We start from the raw sequence: 26,405 nt of genomic DNA, 5'->3' as shown, positions 1-26,405 counted from the left end.
CATTGCTTGTTTAGGGATGGAAAGGCGTGATACCTTTCCTTACCATCATAAGGCCAACACTCCTATAACAAAGGCAGGCTAACAAAAGAAAAGCATTATAAATTTATTTAATCAAAATTTTATGTGACATGGGAGCCTTCAGAAATGAAGACTCAAAGACTCAAGGAAAATTGTATTTTTATGTTTAGGTTTGATGAAGAATAGACGGCCATGTAGAAATGTGATTGGACAAATCATGTGATCTCACGGCAATAGACCAAGTGGGGAGGCCCAGTAAGGCCTGTCTGTCTAGATTCTTCTTGGCCTCTCTGTGTAGCACTCCTTCCTTCTGGCTGTGGGGCAGGACTCTTCTGGAATGAGGGTCTTCAAGGGAGAAGGAGGACAGAGAGACCTTTCTAGGTTTTATGGTGTGCTTTTTGGGAGAGGAGTCTGTAACTAGACTTGAGGAAGAGGAATTTTGGTTCTAGTTGCTTTTTTTTTTTTTTTTTAAAGACAGGATCTCACTCTGTCTCCCAGACTGGAATGCAGTGATGCAATCATAGCTCCAGTGCAGCCTCAAACTCCTGGGCTCAAGTGATCCTCCCGCCTCTGCCCCCCAAGTAGCTGGGACTACAGACATGTGGCACTATGCCCAGATAATTTTTAATTTTTTAATTTAAAATTATTTTCATAGAGATGAGGTCTTGCTATGTTGCCCAGCCTGGTTTTGAACTCCTGAGCTCAAGAGATCCTCTGTCTCAGCCTTCCAAAGTGATGGGATTACAGGAGTGAGCCACTGCACCCGGTGAATTCTGGTTTTTATGACTTGCTTTGGAAGAGGAAGACTTGGGGCAAGAGGGAAGATGGAAGGAGAAGGTCACAGAGATCTTGCTTCTGAGGCCTTCCAGTCTCCTTTAGCTCAAAGTACTCAGTATCCCAAAGTGTCATACTTTAGGGTATCATCTGAGTCCCAACATCCCTCATTACCGAGTAACAACTGTGTTTTTTTCTCCCTAAAAAGGTGAAGTGACAAAACAAAAATAAAATATAGATGAATACATGTCATATCTTATAACGGGAATTTTTATTCTCTTAAATAAAAGTTATAGGAGGTCATTGGTTTGGACTTAGCTTCTGCACCAGGCCAAAGAGACCAAACCAAAATGGAGTCACTCATGCTAAAGTTTCACACCACCAACCCGAAATTAGTTGTTTATCTGACCTTCCAAGAAACCAAGAGACACAGAGAGATAATAGCCAAACCCTCAAACAGACCAGTTTCAGCTGGCATGATAAGGAAGTTGCCTCTGCTTTAACCTTTATAAGAAAAGTAACTTTGAAACAACCAGTCTGCTTTTTGTTTTCTGTTTCTGCTCTCCTCAGCCCTTTTATATCAATAAAACCAACCTCCTCTGCTCAGCTCATCAGAACACTCATTCTATTTTAAAAATGAGGTGCCTGATTCTAGAATTGCAAATAAAAGCCAATTAAGATCTTTAAACTAAATTTGTCATTTTGTCTTTTGACAGTCCTAAACATAAATATGAGAAAAGAGACCTCAGCAAAATCAAGTATAATTGCAAATAAATTTTAACATTTGATATATTTTAAAAAACCATAAAAGACAAAATATAAACTAAAAATTAAATTACTGCATATATGACAAACATGGACATATATAATAATTTCTAACAAATCAATAGAGAAGATTATATCAGTTTTTAAAAATAGTGAAAAAAAGGCATGGAAAAATAATTCACAAAAAAAATTAACAAAAAATTATATAACCATCAATCTCATGAATAAAGAAATGCAAATTCAAACTACAGTGAGGCCTCATTTTTGCCTATCAAAACAGAAAATTTTATTTTAATTAACCTTTGATTCAGTAATTCTATTTCCAGGTCCTTGTCTTAAATAATTAGAGAGGTGCACAAATATGTGTGTTCAAGGATATTTATTGCAACAATATTTATGAAAACGACCTGATATTCCAACAATAGAGACAGGCTTAAATAATGCATAAAACATTCACATCATAGAATATTTTACAGCTGTTTAAAACCATGTTTTTGTAGAATAATCAATGATTTCAGAAAATGTTTATAAAGTTCAAGATTTTAAAAGTATAATACAAAACTGTACATAGAGCAGGATTCCAAAATTTCAAATGCAAATACATATAGGTACATATATACATATACCACAAATAGAAAAATGACTGAAAGAAAAAAATATGAAAATGTTAACACTTGTTATTTCTATGCAGTGGGATTATGAGAGGTTTCATTTTCTCGTTTAAAGTTTCCTATATTTTCCAATTTTCCCTAAATTATGTATTGCTTTCACATTTAGAAAAATAATAAATAAATGTTAATAATAACAGTGAGATCAAAGGAGTTCCAAAAGATTCCAACATAAACACTGTGTGTTTTGATCATCCTTTTTTTTTTTTTATAAGTGGCTAAATCTTCCAGCTAAAAAGTTTTTATTTCCAGTAGAAGTAGTACTTGTATTTTTTCCTTGACTGGATTTGGATACAGGATCCATTGCAACATATTTGATTTGGAAACCTCCAGCTGTCACTGAAGCATCACTTAGAAACTTCAAGGTCATGACATTTCCTGTTGGGGGGAAGGAGGCAAAAGAACAAAGATGTTACTCTCCTTTGATTTGGCTGACAATTCAAAGACTCTTCATTCTCATAGGAGAATATAAGAATTCATGAACAAGATTCCCAGAATTCAGAGGTCGATTCTCAAGCTGAAGAGTCTGTGGTTTCATTGCCGCATGAACAGGGTGAGAGACGTTTGTATTTTTTCCTTTGGTCCTCCAATCTATCCTACAGGAAATTTTGTCTATTGTATTTATTTATTTATTTTTGAGATGGAGTCTCACTCACTCTGTTGCCCAGGCTGGAGTGCTGTGGCGCAATCTCGGCTCACCGCAACCTCTGCCTCCCGGGCTCAAGCGATTCTCCTGCCTCAGCCTCCCGAGTAGCTGGGATTAAAGGCACGCACCACCACACCTGGCAGACTTTTTGTATTTTTACTAGAGACGGGGTTTCACCATGTTGGCCAGGCTGGTCTCAAACTCCCGACCTCAGGTGGTCCATGCACCTCGGCCTTCCCAAGTGTTGGGATTACAGGCGTGAGCCACCGAGTTGGCCTCTCTCTTGTATTTAAAAGGTACTCTTGGGCTGGGCCTGGTGGGTCACGCCTGTAATCCCAGCACTTTGGGAGGTCGAGGTGGGCAGATCACCTGAGGTCGAGAGTTCCATACCAGCCTGACCAACATGATGAATCCCCGTCTCTATTAAAAACACAAAAAATCAGCCGGGCGTGGTGGCGTGTGCCTGTAATCCCAGCTACTCGGGAGGCTGAGGCAGGAGAATCCTTGAACCCGGGAGGCGGAGGTTGCAGTGAGCCAAGATTCTGCCATTGCACTCCAGCCTGGGCAACAAGAGCAAAACTCTGTCTCAAAAAAAAAAAAAAAAAAAAAAGAAGATACTCTTTGTAGAAGGAACATCCACGGAATTACAGGAGAATGGCAGGGCAGGTCAAACCAGCAATGGGTGGATGCGTTATTTACTAAATGATGTCAGAGCAACAAGTTTCACATTTATTAGAAATGAAGCTAGATTCCTACTTTACACAGAGTACCTAAACACATTTTACCGTAATATAAAGACCAAAATGTGCTAAATAAAAAGGAAAAACTTTATTATATAACATAAAATATAGGAATATTTATATCTTTTTCAAAAAGGAGGCAAAGGCCTTCTTTTTGTTTGTTTTTGGAGACAGGATCTCACTATGTTGCCCAGGCTGGTCTCAAGCTCCCGTGCTCAAGTGATCCTTCTACCCCAGCTTCCCAAAATGTTGGGGTCACAGGCATGAGCTGCAAATATATGCAAACAAAAGCAGAGTATATACATTCCTAATGCTTGCTTTTATCTATTAACTCATTTAACCCCCACAACAACACTGCGAGGTGAGGGGGATACTTTTTAAATATTCATTTTACAGATAAGAAACTGAGGCACAGAGTGACTACTAAGTAGCTTGCCCAAAGCCACAGAACTAAAAGGGCAGAGTCAGGTTTGAGCACAGGCAGTCTGGTTTCCGAGTTCATGCTCTGATTCTCAGACTGCTATTTTCTCATATTTGGAAGATTTGCCTAAATATAAAAAAAAATTTTTGCACGAGACAGACTGAGAGAAAATAGGGTTAATATCTCTAATATACAAAGAAATAAAAAAGAGAAAGACAAAAGCGTCAAAGAATATGCAAGAAATATAAATTCATAGGCAATTCATAGGTGTTCAAAGGGCTAATAGACATTTAAAAATGTGTTCAAAAACACTACCAAAAATTCAACTTAGATTATTAATGATATTTTTTTGCTCTTCTATTGTGAGAGAATTCAGAGAATATTCAGCTGGTTAAAATGCAAATTGGTTAGGTATGAGTCGACAGGCCTTATTAAAAAACAAACAAACAAACAAACACAAAAATGGCCGGGCGCGGTGGCTCACGCCTGTAATCCTAGCACTTTGGGAGGCCGAGGCGGGTGGATCATGAGGTCAGAAGATTGAGACCATCCTGGCTAACACAGTGAAACCCTGTCTCTACTAAAAATACAAAAAATTAGCCAGGCGTGGTGGCGGGTGCCTGTAGTCCCAGCTACTTGGGAGGCTGAGGCAGGAGAATGGCGTGAACCCGGGAGGCGGAGCTTGCAGTGAGCCGAGATGGTGCCACTGCACTCCAGCCTGGGCGACAGAGCAAGACTCACTCTCAAAAAAAAAAAAAAAAAAAAAAAAAAAGAAAAGAAAATGTAAATTGGGAGTCAGCCAGGCAAGGTGGTTTACGCCTGAAATCCCAGCACTTTGGGAGGCTGAGGCAGGAGGACAGCTTGAATTCAGGACTTCAGGACCAGCCTAGGCAACATAGCAAGACCCCATCTCTACTAAAAATAAAAAATAAAAATTAGCCTTGTGCGGGAAAATCACTTGAGCCTAGGAGTTTGAGGCTGTAGTGAGCTGTGATGGCGCCCTTGCACTCCAGCCTGGGTGACAGAACAAGACCCTGTCTCAAAAAAAAACAAAAAAAAAAAAAAAAGAAAAGAAAAAGAAATGTAAATTGGCACTGTAGGAATCTATTTTTTTAAAAGTAGAATTACTGAGTAAAGACAGAGGTTTTAAAATGTTCATTGAAACGTTGAATAACAAAAGAAAAAAATCAGAATCAAATGCCTCAGAATGTTAAATATTAGTACATGACAAATTACAGTATATCCATACAGTGACCTATTAGGCAGTCACGACAAAGAATTTGAATGATCTAAATATCGTACTCTGACATGGAAATATGTCCATAGTTTCCACGTATATAATGTTTGTATAATAGAAAAACATCTGGAAGGATGGTCACTACAGAGTTATCAAATGCCTTTCTGGGATGGAGAGGTGAGGAGAGTAGGCACATCCTTACTTTTATATCTCTTATTAATGTGGTAGGATTATGGACAATTTCAGGTTCTTTCTTTCTTTCTTTTTTTTTTTTTTGAGACAGAATATCACTCTGTCTCCCAGGCTGGAGAGCAGTGGCATGATCACGGCTCACTACAGCCTTGATCTCCCTGGACTGAGGTGATTCTCCTACCTCAGCCTCCCGAGTAGCTGGGACTACAGGTACGCATCAGGATGCCTGGCTAACTTTGTCTTTTTAAATTTTTTTGGAAAGGGAATCTTACTTTGTTGCCCAGGCTAGCGTGCAGTGGAGCCATCTCAGCTAACTACAACCTCTGCCTCTCAGGTTCAAGTGATTTTCCTGCCTCAGCCTCCTGAGTAACTGGGATTACAGGCACGTGCCACCACACCGGGCTAATTTTTTGTGTTTTTAGTAGAGATGGGGTTTCACCATATTGGCCAGGCTGTCTTGAACTCCTGACCTTAAGTGATCCACCCACCTTGGCCTCACAAAGTGCTAGAATTACAGGTATGAGCCACTGTGCCCGGCTGACTTCTGTATTTTTTTGTAGAGACAGGGTTGCATCATGTTGCCCAGGCTGCTCTCAAACTCCTGAGGCTCACGCCTCTCACCTTGGCCTCCCAAAGTGCTAGGATTATAGGCACGAGCTACCATGCTTGGCCAATGTCTTTATTTTCTATTTTTGTTTTGTAATCTATACCCTGGGTTGAGTAAGCGTATATTTAAAAAGAAAACCAGATCAAAATGTTAATAGTATTATGCTTGATAGGATTTTTTTTTTTTTTTTGAGATGGGGTCTTGCTCTGTCACCCAGGCTGGAGTGCAGTGGCACAATCTCAGCTCACTGCAACCTCTGCCTCCCAGGTTCAAGCGATTCTCCTGCCTCAGCCTCCCAAGTGGCTGGGACTACAGGCGTGTGCCACCGCACCTGGCCAATTTTTTGTATTTTTAGTAGAGACGGAGTTTCACCGTGTTAGCCAGGATGGTCTCGATCTCTTGACCTGGTGATCCGCCCACTTCATCCTCCCAATGTGCTGGGATTACAGGCATAAGCCACCACACCAGGCCTATGCTTGATAGGATTTTATGTTAACTGTATCTTCTTTTTCTATTACTTTGTATCAATGTCCTCTTCCTGATTTTTTGCTAAATCTTTGGCTTTTTTGTTTTAACTATATTCTTTTCTGTTTCTTGATTTGTTTCTCTTTGAATGATAAATTGTGTGGGGTTTTTTTTTCCAGTTTCTTGAAGTTGTGCCAATAAAACCCCACCACTGATTTGATTACATTTGGAGTAAGTTGTCTATTTTAGAGAAAAAAGGAAAATGTAAAATTTCAGACTTCTTTTTTTTTTTGAGACGGAGTTTTGCTCTTGTTGCTCAGGCTGGAGTGCAATGGCGCTATCTTGGCTCACCACAACTTCTGCCTCCCGGGTTCAAGCAATTCTCCTGCCTCAGCCTCCCAAGTAGCTGGGATTACAGGCATGTGCCTCCACGCCTGGCTAATTTTGTATTTCTAGTAGAGACGGTGTTTCTCCATGTTGGTCAGGCTGGTCTCGACCTCCTGACCTCAGGTGATCGGCCTGCCTTGGCCTCCCTAAGTGCTGGGATTACAGACGTGAGCCACCGCACCTGGCCTAGACTTCTTTTTAACTTCTTTGTTTAATAGGATTCTCATCCCCCAACTACCTCCTACAGCAATAAGATGTTTTCTTTCAACTTTCTGTTAATATAAAATATATTTTCAAGAAAGGAATGAGAGATAAGTAAATCGTTTAATTTAATAGGTTATCTTTCTTAAGGGAGTTTGTAACAGAATAATGAACTAACAAGGTTTAAGCATTAATCATTCAATAACAGAGCAGGAAGTTCCATCTGCTACAATTATGACGAATAAATTAGAATTGAGTCACTGAAAGGCTGGGGTGTGGGAGTAAGTTAACTAGTAGTATCTGAGTACTTAGAAATTGCAACTCAATGTAGTTTTGTTGTTTATAGTTGCAGAAGTACTGTGATAGTTTTATGACTTGGGAGAAAATAGAGCACATAAAAATGCCAGCTGCTGGTGCTGGTGATGGAAATAAAATAAAATACTGAATACATGTAAGAAAGGAAGTCTTTAGCCAGAAAATAGCAGTATGGGATAAATTAAAGAGTGATATTGCATATTGAGATAAATTTATGTGACTACAGGGCATTTCTTGAGGTACATTTCTTGGAACAAAGTCACAGAAAATAATGGGGGGGTGGGCAATATTTGGAAAGCACTACCTATTATATCTGGTCTTTTCAGATTTACTACGCATGATTAGCATATTAAAAGATCCCTGCTGTCTTCCAATAAAGAAATCTGTTTGATATTGTTTAACCCAACGTTTTCCGAATTTATTTGACCTTAGAGCCCTCTTCTCATGTAACATCTATTTAAATCTCACAGAACTTTGTTATTTGAAACATTCTCTGGAGAATATTGTACTAAGATAAAAATGTAATGAATATGATGTAAGATTGTTTTAGTGACAAAGATTTTTAATGACTTTATAAATGACTTCAACCCTTTATCAATGAAAATTTTCAGCCATTTTATTAGCACATTTATGGAAATCATAAACTACAGCAATAATTGTGGATTTGCAGATTCAAGACTCTCAGATACATTACATTTTCAGCAAAGAAGAGTTTATACATTTTTTAGTGCAAGCAGTTGGCATAAATCTTTAAGTAATTTTTTTTTTTTTTTTTTGCATTTTACAAGCTAGCAAGCTGCATCTGGTGTTGGTTCTTTCAACTTTAAAAAGTGAATAATAACTATTATTTACTATTTAACAGTGTCCCTTTACTTTCAGGGACACTGTAAAGAAACAAATCATAGTTTTGGTCCTCAATTTAGAACCTTACCTGTACTGATGATGTCATCTGGAAGCTCATCTCCACAGTATCTGAAAAGGAATTTTTAGAAAAGAGATGTCACACAAATGAATATTATACAGCTAGTAAAGTGGCTGTTACTGATAATTAAGCCTCTAAGTAATAGCTCATTGTTCCATAATTTTTAAAATTTCTATTGTTATTTTACCTCGATTTATAAGGGAGAATAGGAGTTAAAACAAAGTTTGTTATTTGAAATAATCTTCTTACAATATTGATGATATTTTATTTTATTTTATTTTATTTAGATGGAGTTGTGCTCTGTCGCTCAGGCTGGAGTGCAGTGGTGCAGTCTCGGCTCACCGCAACCTCTTCCTCCTGGGTTCAAGCGATTCTCCTGCCTCAGCCTCCCAAGTAACTGAGATTACAGGCATGCACCACCACACCTGGCTAATTTTTGTACTTTTAGTAAAGATGGGGTTTCACCATGTTGGCCAGGCTGGTCTTGAACTCCTGGCTTCAGGTGATCCTCCCGCCTCAGCTTCTCAAAGTGTTGGGATTACAGGCGTGAGCCACCGCACCCAGCCAATGAGATTTTAAAGGAAAGATATGTGTGGCATTTTTACTTTGTGTAACTAGAAAATTTTGTGCAGCAGATAATTTGAATCTATTTGGAAAAATTAAAATTTTCTTTCTTTTTTTTGAGACGGAGTCTCGGTCTATAGCCCGGGCTGGAGTACAATGGCACAATCTCAGCTCACTGCAACCTCTGCCTCCTGGGTTCAAGTGATTCTCCTGCCTCAGGCTCCCGAGTAGCTGGGATTACAGGTATGTGCCACCACACCCTACTAATTTTTGTATTTTTAGTAGAGACAGGGTTTTGCCATGTTGGCCAGGCTGGTCGCAAACTCCTGACCTCAGGTGATCCAACTGCCTTGGCCTCCCAAAGTGCTAGGATTACGGGCATAAGCCACTGTGTCCAGCCTTAAAAATTTATTTCTAATTAATTTTATAAAGTTTTCTTCACAGTTGTAGAAGAATGGGCATATGCTTGGTGATATTAATATTTTGAATTCTAGGATAGACTGATTTAAATCTGGAAAAATTATTTTGGACCTTATAGGTGTAAAAGGATTTGATTTTTATCTGAATCATGACTTGAAAGGAACCCTTTTACACATATAAAAAGGTAAGGGTTTTACAGGTTTCTAAATATGTAATTTATTCTAGAGGAAAAGCCTAATTTACCTAAAGGGTAAATTATATAATGTAAATCCAAGAAATAACAAATTAGCCTGTTCAAACCTCCTAAAGACAGTAGTTTATTATTTTATATAAGATAGGATGTTGCTGTATTGCCCAGGCTGAAATACAATGTTTATTCATAGGCTCCTTCCCAGTTCTCAACACGGGAGTTTTAATCTGCTTGTTTCTGACCTGGGCAGGTTCACCCCTCCTTAGGCAACCTGGTGGTCCCCTACTCCTGAGAGGTCATCATATTGATGCTGCTCTTAGTGTGGACACCCCACCAGCATAGTGCACTGTAGCCCAGAACTACTGGGCTCAAGCGCTCATCCTGCCTCAGCTTCCAAAGTAGCTGGGACCACAGGTGTGCCCGCCTGTACTTTGTTCTTAATTCCCCAACTCTACTTCGTGTCTTCATCAAACTATTTTTATAAACTATCTTTTCTCTATAGCAGTAGTCTGTCAGCTAAAGAAGAAAACAAGGCCAGGTGCAGTGGCTCACGCCTGTAATCCCAGCACTTTAGAAGGCTGAGGCGGGCGGATCACCTGAAGTCAGGAGTTTGAGACCAGCCTGGCCAACATGGTGAAACCCCACCTCTACTAAAAATACAAAAATTAGCCAGGCGTAGTGGTAGGTGCCTGTAATCCCAGCTACTCGGGATGCTGGGGCAGGAGAATTGCTGGAACATGGGAGGCAGAGGTTGCAGTGAGCCGAGATTGTGCCACTGCACTCCAGCCTGGTGACAGAGTGAGACTCCGTCTCAAAAAAAAGAAAAAAAAAGAAAAAAAGATGTAGAAAGAAGAAAACAAAACAAAAAATATTTTCCCTTAAAAAACTCTTCATTTTTGCAAGAAATGCCTTTGGTTTTCTTTGTATTTAAATTACACGTTCAAAATCAACATAAAAAGGGATTGAGTTTGTCATTTTTAAATTGGCCCCATTACCATTTTTTCCCCATTAAATTACTATCATGTATAATAGAGAATTGAAAACTGATAGTCTATTGATAATTGATAGTCTAAAATATGGGTTATTAGGTGGGGACCTGAATATATAAAATACCTAATTGTACACTCTTTAATTTGCAATATATCATAAGACACTCAAAATTCAAAGTATATTAAAGATTTGGACTGTGAAGAAAAAGGTTGTGTTCTAGCATGTTGAAAAGCCAAAGGAAAAATATTAAAGAGAGAAAGGGTTAAACTTTGCTTATTTACCTTACTTCCATAATACTTAGCACAATGCTTGGTAGGAAGAAGAAAGGCAACAATTACTGAATTTATAATCTTTTTTTTTTTTTTTTTTTTTGAGACAGAGTCTTGCTCTGTCACCCAAGCTAGAGTGCAGTGGTGCAATCTTGGCTCACTGCAACCTCCACCTCCCGGGTTCAAGTGATTCTCCTGCCTCAGCCTCCTGAGTAGCTGGGATTACAGGCGCCTGCCACCACGCCTGGCTAATTTTTGTATTTTTAGTAAAAACAGGGTTTTGCCATGTTGGCCAGGCTGGTCTTGAACTCCTGACCTCAGGTAATCCACCCACCTTGGCCTCCCAAAGTGGTGTGGATTACAGGCGTGAGACACCGTGCCCGGCCCTATAATCATTTTTAAGGTTGTAAGAAATTAGAACTTAAAAACCTGAACAATTTTTGCAACTCACATATCTTTCTTCCTCCTATTGTTAGTCAGATCTTGAGGTGTTTATAAAATAGACTAACTAGTTCTTACAACTTAGCCATAATCAAAAGGCAGCTCTCACTACTTTAATAAGTATATTATAGTCAGATCTTGAGGTGTTTATAAAATAGACTATTTCTTACAACTTAGCCATAATCAAAAGGCAGCTCTCACTACTTTAATAAGTATGTTGTAGTCAGATCTTGAGGTGTTTATAAAATAGACTAACTAGTTCTTACAACTTAGCCATAATCAAAAGGCAGCTCTCACTGCTTTAATAAGTATGTTGTAGCAGCCAGCTAAGAAAAATCTTTGTTGAAAAATGATATGGTGCTTTAGGAGAGTAGAACTATTCCAAAATCAATATTATAGGGACAGTGGAGGGAAAATTAAAGAAGCATCAAACAAAATACTGGACATTCATTTAACTTCCTGTATGGGGACCCATACGTACCTTCCCACAAAGCCATGGACATCATCGTAACTGTCATATATTTCAACATAATCAGCCAAGCAACCTGGGTCATCTTCAAGGTCAAAATCTAAAAAACTCAGGTGAATACGCTGACCATACTTGAGTCTAATGTGCCAGTAGCAGATTTGGTTATCTTCGTACTCATTTGGGAAGCCTGGAGATTTAAAAATTCGCTTTGGATCTGTAAAGACACCACCACACTCCTTTGCTGAAATGAGAAGAAAAAAAACGTAAAAACCCCAAAGCATTAGGAAAAACATTATCCCTGTTAAATATGACATTTCTTAGCAATCTATTACTTTTTATGAAATGTTAAATGTCTTAGTATACAGCATCTATGGTATATTATGTATGCTTTTAGCTAAAGAATAAATGTATTTTTTCATCAATAGTTACTAAATTCTCTAAAATGAACACGGACTCTTTGTGAATTTATTTTTATTTTTATATTTTGAGACAAGATCTCGCTCTGTCACCTAGGCTGGAGTGCGGTGACCCAATCATAGCTTATTGCAGCCTTGAACTCCTTGGCTCAAGCAATCCTCCCACTTCAGCCTCCTAAGTAGTTGGGATGACAGGCATGTGCCACCCAGCCCTGGTAATTTTTATTTTTTTTTGTGTGGAAATGGATCTTGCAATGTTGCCCAGGCTGGTATTGAACTCCTGACCTCAAGTGAGCCTCCTGCCTCTGCCTCTGAAAGTGCTGAGATTATAAACATGAGCCACTGTGCCCAGCCATGAATTTTAAAAAAGTAAATATAGTAAGAAAAAAATGGCTAGGTGTAGTGATGCTCACCCTTAGTCCCAGCTAATTGGGAGGCTGAGGCAGAAGAATCTCATGAGCCTAGGAGTTTGAGGCCAATCTGGGCAACATAGTGAGACCTCCAGCTCTAAAAAATAAAAATAAAAATAAAATTTAAAATTAAAACAATTGTAATGTAATTAATTGTACTTTTAAAAATATTTTTATTTTATCTTTTAAGGCATAACATAACAAGTCTTTTGTGCACACGCCTATTTTTTGTTGTTGTTGTTTTTTGAAATGGAGTCTCACTCTGTTGCCCAGGCTGGAGTGCAGTGGCACAATCTTGGCTCACTGTAGCCTCTGCAATTGTTCAAGAAATTCTCATGCCTCAGCTTTCTGAGTAGCTGGGATTACAGGCATGAGCCACCACATCTGGCTAATTTTTGTATTTTTAGTAGAGATAGGGTCTTGCCATGTGGGCCAGGTTGGACTTGAACTCCTGACCTCTGGTGATCGACCCACCTCAGCTTCCCAAAGTGTTGGGATTATAGGTGTGAGCCACGGCACCTGGCCTATGTCTATGTATTTTGACAAATATATATACATTTATATTACAAACAGCCCTATCAAGATGGTAGGGACTTTGCCCTGTGGTGTCACCATATGTCTTCAGGGCCACAAGCACTTAGAATAATGGATCCCATAAATTCTGCTTGGAAAATCATACAATTTCATGATCGCAAGAGACTTTAAAGTCACTCTAATCCACTTAAAAGGAATAATTTATAATTATTCTGTATACTGCCTTTACTGATTTTAAACTAATACCCTAATCCTAATATTTTAGGATTTGATGGAGATATTCATGTTTGTTTTTCCAAGTCATTCATCATTTAACAGATTTCAGTATGTTATAACTTGTCATAAGAAAAACAAACACATATAAAACAAAACAAAAACGCTGTATCAGAATCAGTGGTTTGCAATATGACCTAGAGGGAAAGCTAGGAAGAAGCCCTGGTTAATTTTAATTCCATATCAGGTAAGGGTCTAATGTCTAGAAAAAAGGTGCTCCCCAGCCTTTCTATGCTCCTGTTCTGCTTTGATGAAATAAAGCAGAACAGGAGCATAGAAAGGCTGGGGAGCAACAAATGAAGGTCAAGGATCTAGTTCAAGCTTGGTGACTACTCTACACTTCATTTTCTTCACTGGTAAAATAAATGTAGCCATGCCTTTCCCATTATCTATCACACAGGGTTATTCTAAGGATAAAATACAGAAAATAATTTAAGGATGTTATGCAACCCATAAGCTATTCTTACTGTATAATAAAATATACAACACATAGTTTGTATGTCTGCATAAGGATGTACATTGCCAGCTTTAGGAGTGAGTTGTTCCATCCCATAGCATCCAATCTTTGTTGTATATATTAATAGATTAGAAAAAATTCAAATATTGAACTAATTTGGCTGCCTATTTGGCTATATTTATTTAGATCTATATTTTATGTTATATCTAGTTACTGCCTCATCTATTATTTAGAATATCAGCTCTAACTTGGTGACATTGATTAATCAATAATGATTGCTTTTTTTTGTGAAGCCATTATTTTTTTTTTTATTCCAGTGATGTTTCAGTGAGCCATTCCCCTAGTGCTAGTTCAGGCGGTCAAGTCTCCTTCAAGTTAACCACATCCTAAATAGTCAGCATACCACCAAATCCAAAAGCGAGCTAAATGCACTGAGAATTGGGTAAAAACAAATCTCCCAGGATTCTGTATTCCCAGAGTGTATTCAGCCTCTCTGAGAAAAGAAAGCAACTTATAATAATTTATAATTTAGGATTATATTCTTAAGAAAGGGCAATGAAATACTGAAAGGACCGTTTCATTGGCACTTCTTCAATGACTCTAGAGTTTAATCTATGGAAATTATCCAGTGGAAGCTCAGAGATCCTAAAGTTTATCAAGTGAAAGAAGAATCAGAGAATACATTTGAAAAGAAGAGTTACTCTTAAGAGTAAAAAAGAGTGGTCTGCATAAATATATTTAAGAAAATGTAAGAGAGGGAGGGAGGAAAGGAAGATACATATTGTTGACATAACTAAATATAGGACTAAATTAGTACTGTATAGTATAGGACTAAATAAGCTTAAAGCATGTCAAAGTGACTTGAAAGTTAAAGTTACATAAATGCACTGTTAAGTATTTATTCCTATTTTGTCTCAGTTAAGACTAGTTGTAGCTGTAGGCAAAAATCTTTCTACTTGGACTACACATAATTTTGAGATATAGGTTAATTACAGACATGAGAAACTATTCTCCAAATGTTAATATCATTAAATAATAGATTTTATAATAATACACTAAAACTTCACTATGTAACTCTCCTACTGTGTTATGGAATTTCTTATAGGGTAAATCCAAATGGGACACATCTGAGGATGTTTATGATTCTAAATGCCAGGAAGACTTTGTAACATACTGTAATATTTTGTAACATTGTCCTGGTGGAAATATACCCAAAAAGAACAGCCTACTTTTTCTCCAAGAACATGACCTAAGAATAATTCTTTATAGTAATTATGAGTTAATTTTCTCATTATTTCCTAGTTGCAAGCAACCATGGAAAAAATATGAATAAAAATATATGGTATAATGATAGCTAGTATATACAGTATATAATTGTTAAACCATAGAATTAGAGTTGCTTAGTTTGGAAGTACTAGCATATATACACAAAAAGAAATTAAGGAAAGAATTTATTTGTTTAATTTGTCTCCTTTTCCCCGTTGTATCAAAAGGACAATTTTGAATAGTTAACATTTGGTAGCATCACTTTATTGTTTTAGCTAATTTACTGTGACAAGTTTTTAATCTGCTTTTTTATTTTCTTTTTCTTTATGGCTGGGAAGTTCCCTGGCACAGAGAAGATCTGAATTCTCAGTCCCATCTGCCTAATCATTATTGACTCCTGATTTGGGGTTACTTAATTCTCTAAGTTTCAATTTCCTGATTTCTAAAATAGGTATAACAATAGCTCCTTGAAGAATTATTGTGAATATTAAGTTAGAGTGTAGACGAAGGAACACAACTCAATGTCTGGTATAGTATAAGCACTTTATGAATTGTAGTTATTAGTAGTAATTATTATTACCAAAATCAATTATTTCTGGGAAAAGTAGCCATTTCTTTTTTAACAACCTCTTAGCAGCATGGAATTGTTTTTGCAAAACATAAAATTATTATTTTTAACACACCGTGTGGGTTGTAGCAATAGGCATCCCATCTTTCACTCCTATTGAGACGGACTCCATAATCAATAATGCCAGTTTTTCCAAATCCACAGTTGGGCCCTGGCTTCACAATGGGGTATCCAACTCTGCCCTTAGCCATCCATCCAGCAGCACAGACATGAAATCCTGCAAGAAGCAAAAGAGTTATGGACTAAACAGGTAAATTGTCTTGGCTAAGCAAAAGTCATCTTAGCAAAGATAGCCACTTCCAATAGTAAGTTTCTTAACTGCTCAAATCCAGTTCATGTAAAAGGGAGAAAATTGCTTCCTTAATTAGACAAAGTGTGAATACACATGAAATATAACTTCTGATTTTTACTGGAAAACTACCTCTTACTTGAAAAAAATGCAAATGGACTACAAATTATTGTGGGTATGAAACTAATCCAAGTTCAGAGCTGGCTTCTTTTCACAAATGACTTATGGAATGCCATGAGATAATTTCTGAAATTATCAATTTTGAAAAAATATTTTCAAGTGGTAATTTAATTTCTATTTTAGGATCAATTAAGATATTTGTAATATCTTATTTATTTATTTTTTGAGACAGAGTGTCATTCTGTCACCCAGGCTGGAGTGGGGTGGTGCAATCTCGGCTCACTCCAACCTCCGCCTCCTGGGTTCAAGCAATTCTCCTGCCTCAGCCTCCTGAATAGCTGGGCTTACAGGCATGCACCACCATGCCCAGCTAATTTTTGTATTTTTAGTAGAGATGGGGTTTCTCCATGTTGGCCAGACTGATCTCAAACCCCTGACCTCAAGTGATCTGCCCACCTCAGCCTTCCGAAGTGCTAGGATTACAGGCATGAACCACCACGCCTGGCCTATTTATTTATTTAGAGACATGGTCTTGCTCTGTCATCCAGGCTAGAGTGCAGAGGCATGAACACAGCTCACTGCAGCCTCCACCTCCTGGGTTCAAGCAATCCTCCCACCTCAGTCTTTAGAGTAGCTGTGACCACAGGTGTTCATCACCACACCTGGCTAATTTTTAAATTTTTTTTGTAGAGATGAGGTTTCGCTGTGTTGCCTAGGCTGGTCTTGAACTCCTGAGCTCAAGCAGTCCAAAGTGCTGGGATTACAGGTGTGAACCACTGCACCCTATCAGATATTCGTAATGTTTTAAAAGATTTGAATAAAGATAAATTCTCTCATACATTTCAAACAAAGGCTCAGCCCTGTTTCCTTTGCTCAGCCTCAGAGGCTGTTTTAGTATCTGTCAATGCCACCAAGAGCAATTTTACTAGAGGTCCAGGATGGCCAGTAAAGACTATGGGCTTTTTCTCTTCCATTCCAGTTACTTTGCCCCATGCCGCCCCATGATTACAGACCAGCAGTCATCTGGGGAGGCTTTGGGGCATTTGAGAAAACACTCTTATTTTTTTTCTTGAGTAATGTATCAACTTTGTGGGATGTTATCCAGTCAGCAAAGGAGTTCTGAATGGGGGTGGCCCATTCTCCCCAAAGGCCAAGAGAGATGGTAGCAATCCACTTTTGTATAAAGAAGCATGTAACACCAGTTGATTGCTGGGATTTTCACCAGGTCTTCTGATATCATCTTCCCAGTTTCTTTCTGCTTCTATCTCACGACCTTCCTGTCCTCCTTTTCCTTATAGCTTTTGATCCTGAAGTACAAATACATTCTCCCACTTAATGGAAAAAAATTGGGGAAAAAAGCCACTAAATTCAATATTTCTCTACCAAGTAAATTTCCTTGTAAGACTCAATATAGTACTATAGCATCATTTAACAGCCTCCATACTGAGAAGTCAAAGAGATAGAACAATACTAAAAAGAATAGCAATGGCATTGAAATTAATGAGAAATTTAAATAATATTGAAATAATGAGGTTTTCATTTTCTTTTGACTTGTATTTTATTAGGTCACACTGGGTTAAGACTCCACATAAGTTGCTGGTACTAGAAACTGTCTGCCAACTCTAGGCAGATGGATAGGAGAAGTCAGAGAGCAGAAATGTCCTACGGGCTTAGTGATATATCAGAAGGGGGTTGGAGAAAGAAGTCTTACTAGGGCTTAGGAAAGATGGATTTTTTTCCTCCAAGGATAAAAAAGAAGAAAAATCATTGTGAAATCAGTTACCAATTTTTCTGGCTGCCTCTAGCTGCTTGTAAGTTGCGAGATGGCCGCCTTCAAATTCACACACCGCCTTAGCTTCTGCGTAGGTGAGCTTGTATTTGCCAGACCGTGCTTCTCTGTGGTACACACCGGCTGCTCGTTCTGTAAAATCAGATGATGTCATAAAAGCACTGTCATTCCTTCTTACGGAACAGGGGAAATTTTGTGGCCTCAGCTAGAAGATTACAACAGCTATTGTTCCTGCCAAAGGGCTTTCTGGGTTGGCTGCCTTGGGTAGCTAAGTTTTCACTGTTAGGAAGCTTTGGGGAAAAATCTGAATGAGGGGGAATTTTAGGGGAATTTGGGGCCATAAACAGAAACTTTAGGCTAAATTATGTTTTTTTGTTTGTTTGTTTGGTTTTTGTTTTGTTTTGTTTTTTTTGAGACGGAGTCTCTCTGTCTCCCAGGCTGGAGTGCAGTGGCGAGATCTCAGCTCACTGCAAGCTCCGCCTCCCGGGTTCACACCATTCTCCTGCCTCAGCCTCCCGAATAGCTGGGACTACAGGTGCCCGCCATCACGCCTGGCTAATTTTTTTTTTTTTTTTTTTTTTTTTTTTTTTAAAGTAGCGACAGGGTTTCACCGTGTTAGCCAGGATGGTCTTGATCTGACCTCGTGATCCACCCGCCTCGGCCTCCCAAAGTGCTGGGATTACAGCCATGAGCCACTGGGCCTGGCCTAAATTGTGTTTTTGATCTGATAGCCTGAAATAAAGTTTTCATTTTTTTTAATTTTGTATTTTTATTTTGTGAGACGGAGTCTCACTCTGTCGCCCAGGCTGGTGCGATCTGGGCTCACTGCAATCTCCGCCTCCTGGGTTCAAGCGATTCTCCTGCCTCAGCCTTCCGAGTAGCTGGGATTACAGGCATGTGCCACCACAACCAGCTAATTTTTGTATTTTTAGTAGAGACGAGGTTTCATCATGTTGGCTAGGCTAGTCTTGAACTCCTGACCTCAAGTGATCCACCTGCCTCGGCCTCCCAAAGTGTTAGGATTACAGACGTGAGACTCCGTGCCCGGCCTAAAATAAAGTTTTTAATACAACATTGTATTGCAACACTATCCACAGGTGATAAAGTTTTGGCTTTCTTTTGGATTTAAGCTATATAAAAACTTGCAAAGGTAAGCAATAGGGGAAAGAAAAGGAGGTGAAGGCAAAAGAAACTAGTGAAGATGGATCCATTATGTAGGCTCACAATGATGTAGAAAAATAAGCTAAAATATCCAATTGAGGGAAATGACTAATGCAATATAATTAAGAATTTAGGCCGTGCGTGGTGGCTCACGCCTATAATCCCAACACTTTGGGAGGCCGAGGCGGGCGGATCACGAGGTCAGGAGATCTAGACCATCCTGGCTAACACGGTGAAACCCTGTCTCTATTAAAAATACAAAAAATTAGCCAGGCGTGGTGGCAGGCACCTGTAGTCCCAGCTACTCGGGAGGCTGAGGCAGGAGAATGACATGAACCCGGGAGGCGGAGCTTGCAGTGAGCCGAGATTGTGCCACTGCACTCCAGCCTGGGCAACAGTGAGACTCTGTCTCAAAAAAAAAAAAAAAAAAAAAAAAAAAAGAATTTAGTAAAACAAATAAAAACTGAGGAAAGATCTGAAGGGATCCAAAGCAAATACTAAATTAGGGAAAAGAAAAATAGATTCAAACACAGCAGAGAAAAAACTGGACACACCTAACTACCAGTTAATGCCTCAATTTTTTATCTGATTTGTCTTTTTTAGTTCACATTTTTTTCCCAACATATTTTAGGCAGTGTTAAGTCATACATGAGTTGTCTTCCAATAGATCACTGTTTAAATGGATTGTTTTGAGTTTGGAGTCCCTTCTACCATAGAAACAACGTGAAAAGATTCCCAGGACAATAGTCATAACATTAGCTCTGTAGTTAGCTCTAATAGTTCTATGTAGTCTGACATTATGGTTAAGTCTCTGTATCCTGACCTGTGCAATCAGCCACCCTTAGGACCATTTGCAGTGAGGACATACATATTTCTTGGCACCAAGAAATGAATCCAGGAGAATTAGAAATATAGTTCTTTGTTTTCCACCCCAAACTGAAGTTGACATTGCCACAGCTCATTAAGAGAGGGTGCTTGTTTTTCTGAACTCCAAGGATCCTGCTCTTATACATTACATAGTAAATCCCATTACTCACACACAGAGGACCTTAGTCAATCTGATGCTCGAGGTCAGAGAATACCAGGAACATCAGTCAAGTTGTTTCTTTATTGAAAGATGCCTGCTGCCCAGTGTCCTTCATACGGCAAAGCCTCATTAAACTTTTGCTAGTTTTCAATTTAGTTACTTTGAACATTATACCACGGGGTATTTTGCTAGGTGCTGTGGGTCAGGTTCTATCCTCAAGGAACTTGGACACTAGTGAATATTTTGAATTTCTTTATCTTGAAATAGAGGAACACTAAAGCTTTTGGTAGAGACAGGAGGCCTGTTTAGCTTACTTATGTATTATAATAGAGATTGTTGTTAATCATTAAAAATGTTAAAAATTATATTTCCTAAGAATACAGATTAAAAGACCTGTATTTGAAAACAAATTTTGTAAAAATTATTTTAATGTATACAAAGTTTTCTCAAACAGATTTTCTTCATATTTTATTTCAAAATTAAAATGTGATGTATGCGGAAAAAAGTAACGGAGATTTGGCTGGGCATGGTAGCTCATGCCTATAATTCGAGCACTTTGGGAGGCTGAGGCGGGTGGATCACCTGAGGCTAGAAGTTCCAGACCAGCCTGGCCAACATGGTGAAACCCCGTCTCTATTAAAAATACAAAAAATTAGCCGGGTGTGGTGGTGCACGCCTGTAGTCCCAGCTACTCGGAAGGCTGAGGCAGGAGAATTGCTTGAACCAGGGAGGCAGAGTTGCAGTGAGCAGAGATCATGCCACAACACCCCAGCCTGGGCGACAGAGCGAGACTCCGTCTCAAAAAACAAAAAAACCAAACCAAAACCAAACCAAAACAAAACAAAAAAATTAACAGATTTAAAAAAATAATAATTTTAAGTTTTCCTCCCAGTAATTTTTCATTTTTTAAAAATCTTTTATTTTAAATTCGGGGGTACATGTGCAGGTTTGTTACATAGGTAAACTCACATCACAGGGGTTTGCTGTACAGATTATTTCATCACCCAGGAATTAAACCCAGTACTTCTGTTCCTCTCCCTTCTCCCACCCTCAGTAATTTTTCTTAAACTTTTGGTACCTACTGAAACTTGTCTAGTAATAACATAATAACAGAAATAGCAAAACATTTTTATGTTATAATTTCTGATTTAATTTATTAAATATTAACATTCCACATTGTTGCTCTAATAGCACCAAACTTCCCAGTATGTTGCCATATGAACAAATAGAGAACTCTTGGAGTATGTACCTGACAATTTTAAATAAGGTGTTTTATTAAAAATATTTCTTAATTCAGAATTTTGAGCTATTAAGATGGACCTTTGTACAATGAATCCTAATTTTACCTTTCAGAAGAAATAATATTTTATTAATTTATCTAGTCAATAGTCATTTATCAAAACTGAAAATTTGTTTAATAAATGTTTTCTCCTTTTAGTGAGTGGCGGCAGTAGAAATGGACTGGTTCCACTGCTGTTTCTACCATGGAGTTGTATAACCAGATGAACCTCAGTTTCCTCATTTGTCAAGTGGGACTAATGATAGCTTCTGGACCATAGAAGGAGCTCAAGATACGTCACTTTTCCTTTCTTTCTTTTTTTTTCTCTGAGACAAGGTCTCACTCTGTCACCCAGGCTTGAGTGCAGTGGTGAGGTCACGGCTCACTGCAACGTCTGCCTCTTGGGCTCAAGTGATCCTCCCACTTCAGCCTCCTGAGTAGCTAGGACTACAGGCATGCACCACCACACCCAGTTAATTGTGTTTTTTTTGGTAGAGACAGAGTTTCTCTATGTTGCCCAGGCTGGTCTTTTTAATTCCTGGGGTCAAGCAATCTGCCCACCTCAGACTCCCACAGTGCTAGGATTACAGGTGTGAACCACCGCATCCCACCTTCCTTTCCCTTCTTTTTCAGATTCAACAATAAAAATAATTGCTTATCTGTGCATTTTTTATTCTCATGATCCATGTAAAATGATTGTAATTTCTTGTCCTTAACTGTTGTTTGTTTTTGTTTTGTTTAAAGTACTATTTTAAAAATTAGATGATACCGGAGTTAAAATAAGCCTTCGGGATCCTTTACTTCAACCTTATCATTTTACCAGATTGGAACCATAACCTAGAGAATTTAAAGTAAAGTTGTCCAACTTGCGGCCTGCCAGGACGGCTTTGAATGTGGCCCAACACAAATTTGTAAACTTTCTTAAAACACTATGAGTTCCCTGGGCCGGGTGCGGTGGCTCACGCCTATAATCCCAGCACTTTGGGAGGCCAAGGTGGGCGGATCACGAGGTCAGGAGATTGAGACCATCCTGGCTAACATGGTGAAACTCTGTTTCTACTAAAAATACAAAAAATTAGCCAGGCGTGGAGGCGGGCGCCTGTAGTCCCAGCTACTTGGGAGGCTGAGGCAGGAGAATGGCGTGAACCCGGGAGGCGGAGCTTGGAGTGAGCCGAGATGGTGCCACTGCACTCCAGCGTGGGCAACAGAGCGAGACTCTGCCTCAAAAAAAAAAAAAAAAAAAAAAAAAAAAAAATTATGAGTTGCCCAAGACAATTCTTCTTCCAATGTGGCCCAGGGAAGGCAAAAGATGGGACACCCTAGATTTAAAGTGTCCTGTTCTTGATAGTTGCTAACAGATGTATCCCTTCTAATCTAACTATCTTTCCTTCCTAAATGGTTTCTAAAAAGATTATATTGATCCAGCCAACTATAAACACCTGTGCTAGGCTGGCTGGTCAAAAATTTGCCCCAGATTGAAGCAATTTGCAATTATCCTGACCCTCAGATTTGTAGCATACATTAATAGACATTTGAATTTGCTTCTCTCTACCTCTGGGACAAAACTTCTATTGTCCAGGTTTATATTTTTGTAACATATGACAACACTTTAAAAGACAACTCTAAATTACTTGATTATTAGAGGGTTTGATAATATTTCAAAGTTTATCTGCATGGATTTAATTCTTACTAGCTTTATGACATTTGAAAAAAATCCTGACAAATATGAGCGTATTTCCTATATGTGACTGTATACAACAAAAATAAAGAGATGGGCTCATTCCTCTACTAAATTTCGGATCCCGTCTTGGCCAAATGGATCACAGTGAAATTAGTTCACTGGCTCAAGCTGAAAAAAATAGGCGGCAAGGCTGTGCATTACAAATTAGGCTTTTTAATGAAATCCGCATGGTTGCAGTTATTACCAGAGAGAAACATGCTGAAAGGGAAAATATTCTACAACTGTGCTGTTTAGCAAGCATAAAATCAAAATCTAGGTTAATTTCGCCTTCTCTTTATTTCTTTATTCTATGCAAGAATCTATGCATTCTTCCCCAAGAAATTCAATTTTTTTTTACTATTAAACACAATAATGAACATAGAGCAATATCAATTTGTATCATGAGAATTAAAGCATTGTTTAGCATACTGTAATCTAAGGGGTGTTTTGGATTTTCTGCATTTTCCTTTTTTGATCTATTGTTTATCTTCACTGTTTGGCCTGTCTCATTCCTTACATTTAACAAAACAAAATAACAAAAGAAACTTTCCTTGTCTAACAAAAGGGTCAGAAAAGTATTTATATGGATAGTAGAAACAGAAAGAATCAAAGTGGTAAGAATGCATTCAGAAGGAGAAACATTTTTCACTTTTTTCTGTACTGCAAGCTGGCTTGGTCAAAATAGTCAAAATGTTTGAAAAAACTAAGATATAGACTGTAGCTCAGAGTACATGAAGCAATTATTATAAAATTCTCGTATACTCCAATTTACCTGTTAGGATTCTGAAATCTGATTGCAAATGCATTGACATAAAAACAGAAGACTATATTGGAGTTTCTAGTTGGTTAAAGAAATACTCCTCACTGTACTACTACATCTGCTTTGAAAAGTTTAAAAATGTATTTTCATACTGAATATAAATATTAACTGCTATTTTCTACAGAACAATTCACTTTATAAAATGCTATTTTTAAATTTTAGAGGACAAGAACACTTAAAAAAAAAAGCATATGTATTCCAAAGGCTATCTTTCCTAAGCATTTTCTTTGAGAACATCAGCCTTGTACAGAATAGAAAAAGTTACTGCTTTAAATTTCCTTCTCCATGATTTAAAGAATTGACATTCTCAACAAGAGGCTCATGAGTGAAGGTTCTTACCCAGCCATATGGAGTTATGAAAAATTCCATCCTTGAATCCCCATCCTTGAGTGTCTTTCCATAGCAAGAGAAATAAGTAAATTAAGATGATCATATCGTCAGTTGTAGTGAAGTAACAGCCTCTTAGGGGCTGCTCACAAATTCTCAGAGCAGCGGCTGAAATGTGACTGAAACATCTGGTTTCCACATCTTTTAAATAGTTTTTTTCAACTGTGAGGTCAGCAAGTACTCTCCAATGGCATTTTCCGCTGTAGAGTTACACAATTATCTCAGTGTCTGAAGCAAATCCTCTGACTCATTTGCATTGGCAACCAAAACTAAGGAGATAGAATGATCATCTATGTTTTAAAATTAACTTACTAAGAATGGAGCTCATTTATTGTTAGTCACAAACACTTTTCTGTTAGAAAGTTTGTGTAACTTGATACAGATTTAGCAGTGATTAAAAGAAAGTCAAACTTCAGTAGGAATTTCAAGATAAATCCTAAATGTCTTATTTGCAGTGTCAATTATGGGATATGGGGTTAAACACTAATCTTTTATTGGTAATGTTGGACTGGCTTTTCTAAACATTGTCAAGCCTGTCTAAAAAATTTAAAACAAAAAGTATGCACAGCTTGGAGAATCCTAATTTTTCTCCAGTGATATATGACTTCCTTATTCTCTGTCTGCTTTTCTTCCAGGGTGGGGTCTGTTGCAGTCTTTGGTTTGTTATGGTCAGCAGCTAAATAAATGTATCAGCTCCCAGAAAAGTATTTCAATTTCAGAGCGTCAGGATGTTCCAGCAGCTTTGGGATGTCCTATTATAACACAGTTTTCCCAGGCCACAAATTCTTGAAGTGTTGGGAGAAAGGTGGGTAGACTAACAAAGTTAATAAAAATTTGTCCCTAGCTTCCCTAGACCACTCTAACTTTGAAGAAGACGATCAAGGTAATAGATAATAATTATTACAGTAAAGTCATAATGTCTTCAAATATCCCAAACTTTCCTCTTCCTTTGTGTAGAATCCTTGGGTAACATATCTGATAATACTCCCACTGCTGCTGATGCTAATGGCATTTCCTATTGTTCATTGATAGCCATTTATTGGCAACTTTTGATTTTTTTACAAAATTGGTCATTTTTTGCTACTTAGATTCTCACTTTTGGTCTCAAATTGCTTCCCATTCACTCCTATTATAGCATTCATTTCTCCCATGCTTTCTTAGTCCCTCCAATGATGTTGGAGTTCTTTGAAAAAGCCAACTTGCTAGACATGCTCTGGTTTGAAGTTAGCTTTGAATCCCTTAGACATCTTTGCTTTGAACATCTCAGGTGTGTTCTGGTCTCATCTCTTCTCAAAAGAGCAGTTATGGGGATGTAGGCTGAGAGTACAGAATTTATTGGATGCTCACTGAGGTATACATAAAGTTACTAGCATTCAAAATCTTTATTTTGGACTGGTGGCACATGAAAGATGAGGGAATTGTATCCAAGTTCACAGATAGGGTTAGTGAATTTAAGTTTGTTGCAAAAGAGAAAGGTATAGTTTAGACCAGGTGGGTGTGACTATGGAGAAGACAGGCATGGTTACTGAGAGCAAGATTCATAGGTAGTTGGAAGGAATAAACCATGATATTTCTTTGGAAAGTATAATTATATGCGTATTTTAAGTTTGTGGTTTAGGAAGTAAATATAACTTTAGTTGTGCAGTGCTACAGCAAAACCTTCCCATAGTCTTTCCAATTCTTTGCTTGTCACATCCTCCAGCTGTGCCCTTTCTGCATCTCTCTCAAGCACCTAATTTCCCCCTAGTTCTCATTTATCAAAAATTACTCTCAGGAAAGGGTTTGCAATTAATCTTTAGTTAGGCCAGATAACTAAGAACAGATACCCTTCTGTGTTCATTTGCATTTTAATGAAGCTCCAAGTAGAGCGAAGTGTGAATGTTCAACTTCTTTTAACACGAAAATTTAATGAGTTGCTTTGATGAATTAACCCAATCTGGGGTGGAGGATTTCTTTCTCCCCTCTCCCAACTCTCATGCAGAATATAAATATTTCCCCTTACCTCTGCATAGTGTCTGAAAATCTCATCCTCCATATCATCAAGGAAATAGGGAATAATGTCTAATGATGTAAGTTCTGATTTTGAGGGGCATTCAATAAAGGAAAGAGGAAATGGGGTTTTCATATG

At 38.2% G+C, this 26,405-nt stretch overlaps 1 protein-coding gene and 1 long non-coding RNA gene across 2 annotated transcripts in view; one reads left to right on the top strand and one right to left on the bottom strand.

Moving 5' to 3' along the window:
* Positions 1-1,919: 1,919 nt before the first annotated feature.
* TNFAIP6 (TNF alpha induced protein 6) lies at positions 1,920-24,417 on the bottom strand. The gene is made up of 6 exons (XM_004032644.5): positions 24,230-24,417; positions 17,878-18,015; positions 15,741-15,902; positions 11,714-11,942; positions 8,368-8,408; positions 1,920-2,603 (listed from the first exon to the last, which is right to left on the bottom strand). Exons 1-6 carry the CDS (start codon positions 24,321-24,323, stop codon positions 2,434-2,436), a joined length of 834 nt encoding a protein of 277 aa, XP_004032692.2. The 5' UTR covers positions 24,324-24,417; the 3' UTR covers positions 1,920-2,433.
* The window catches only part of LOC109025880 (uncharacterized), a 40,613-nt gene continuing 16,803 nt past the window's right edge, over positions 2,596-26,405 (top strand). The window contains exons 1-2 of the long non-coding RNA XR_002004830.3: positions 2,596-2,778; positions 9,044-9,165. This is a non-coding gene — a long non-coding RNA (uncharacterized lncRNA). The remainder of the gene's footprint in view (positions 2,779-9,043; positions 9,166-26,405) is intronic.

Source organism: Gorilla gorilla, chromosome 11 (assembly GCF_029281585.2).
Source record: "Gorilla gorilla gorilla isolate KB3781 chromosome 11, NHGRI_mGorGor1-v2.1_pri, whole genome shotgun sequence".
Taxonomy (NCBI): domain Eukaryota; kingdom Metazoa; phylum Chordata; class Mammalia; order Primates; family Hominidae; genus Gorilla; species Gorilla gorilla.
Note: the sequence above shows the minus strand (reverse complement) of the source record. Positions and strands in the feature narration are given on the sequence as shown.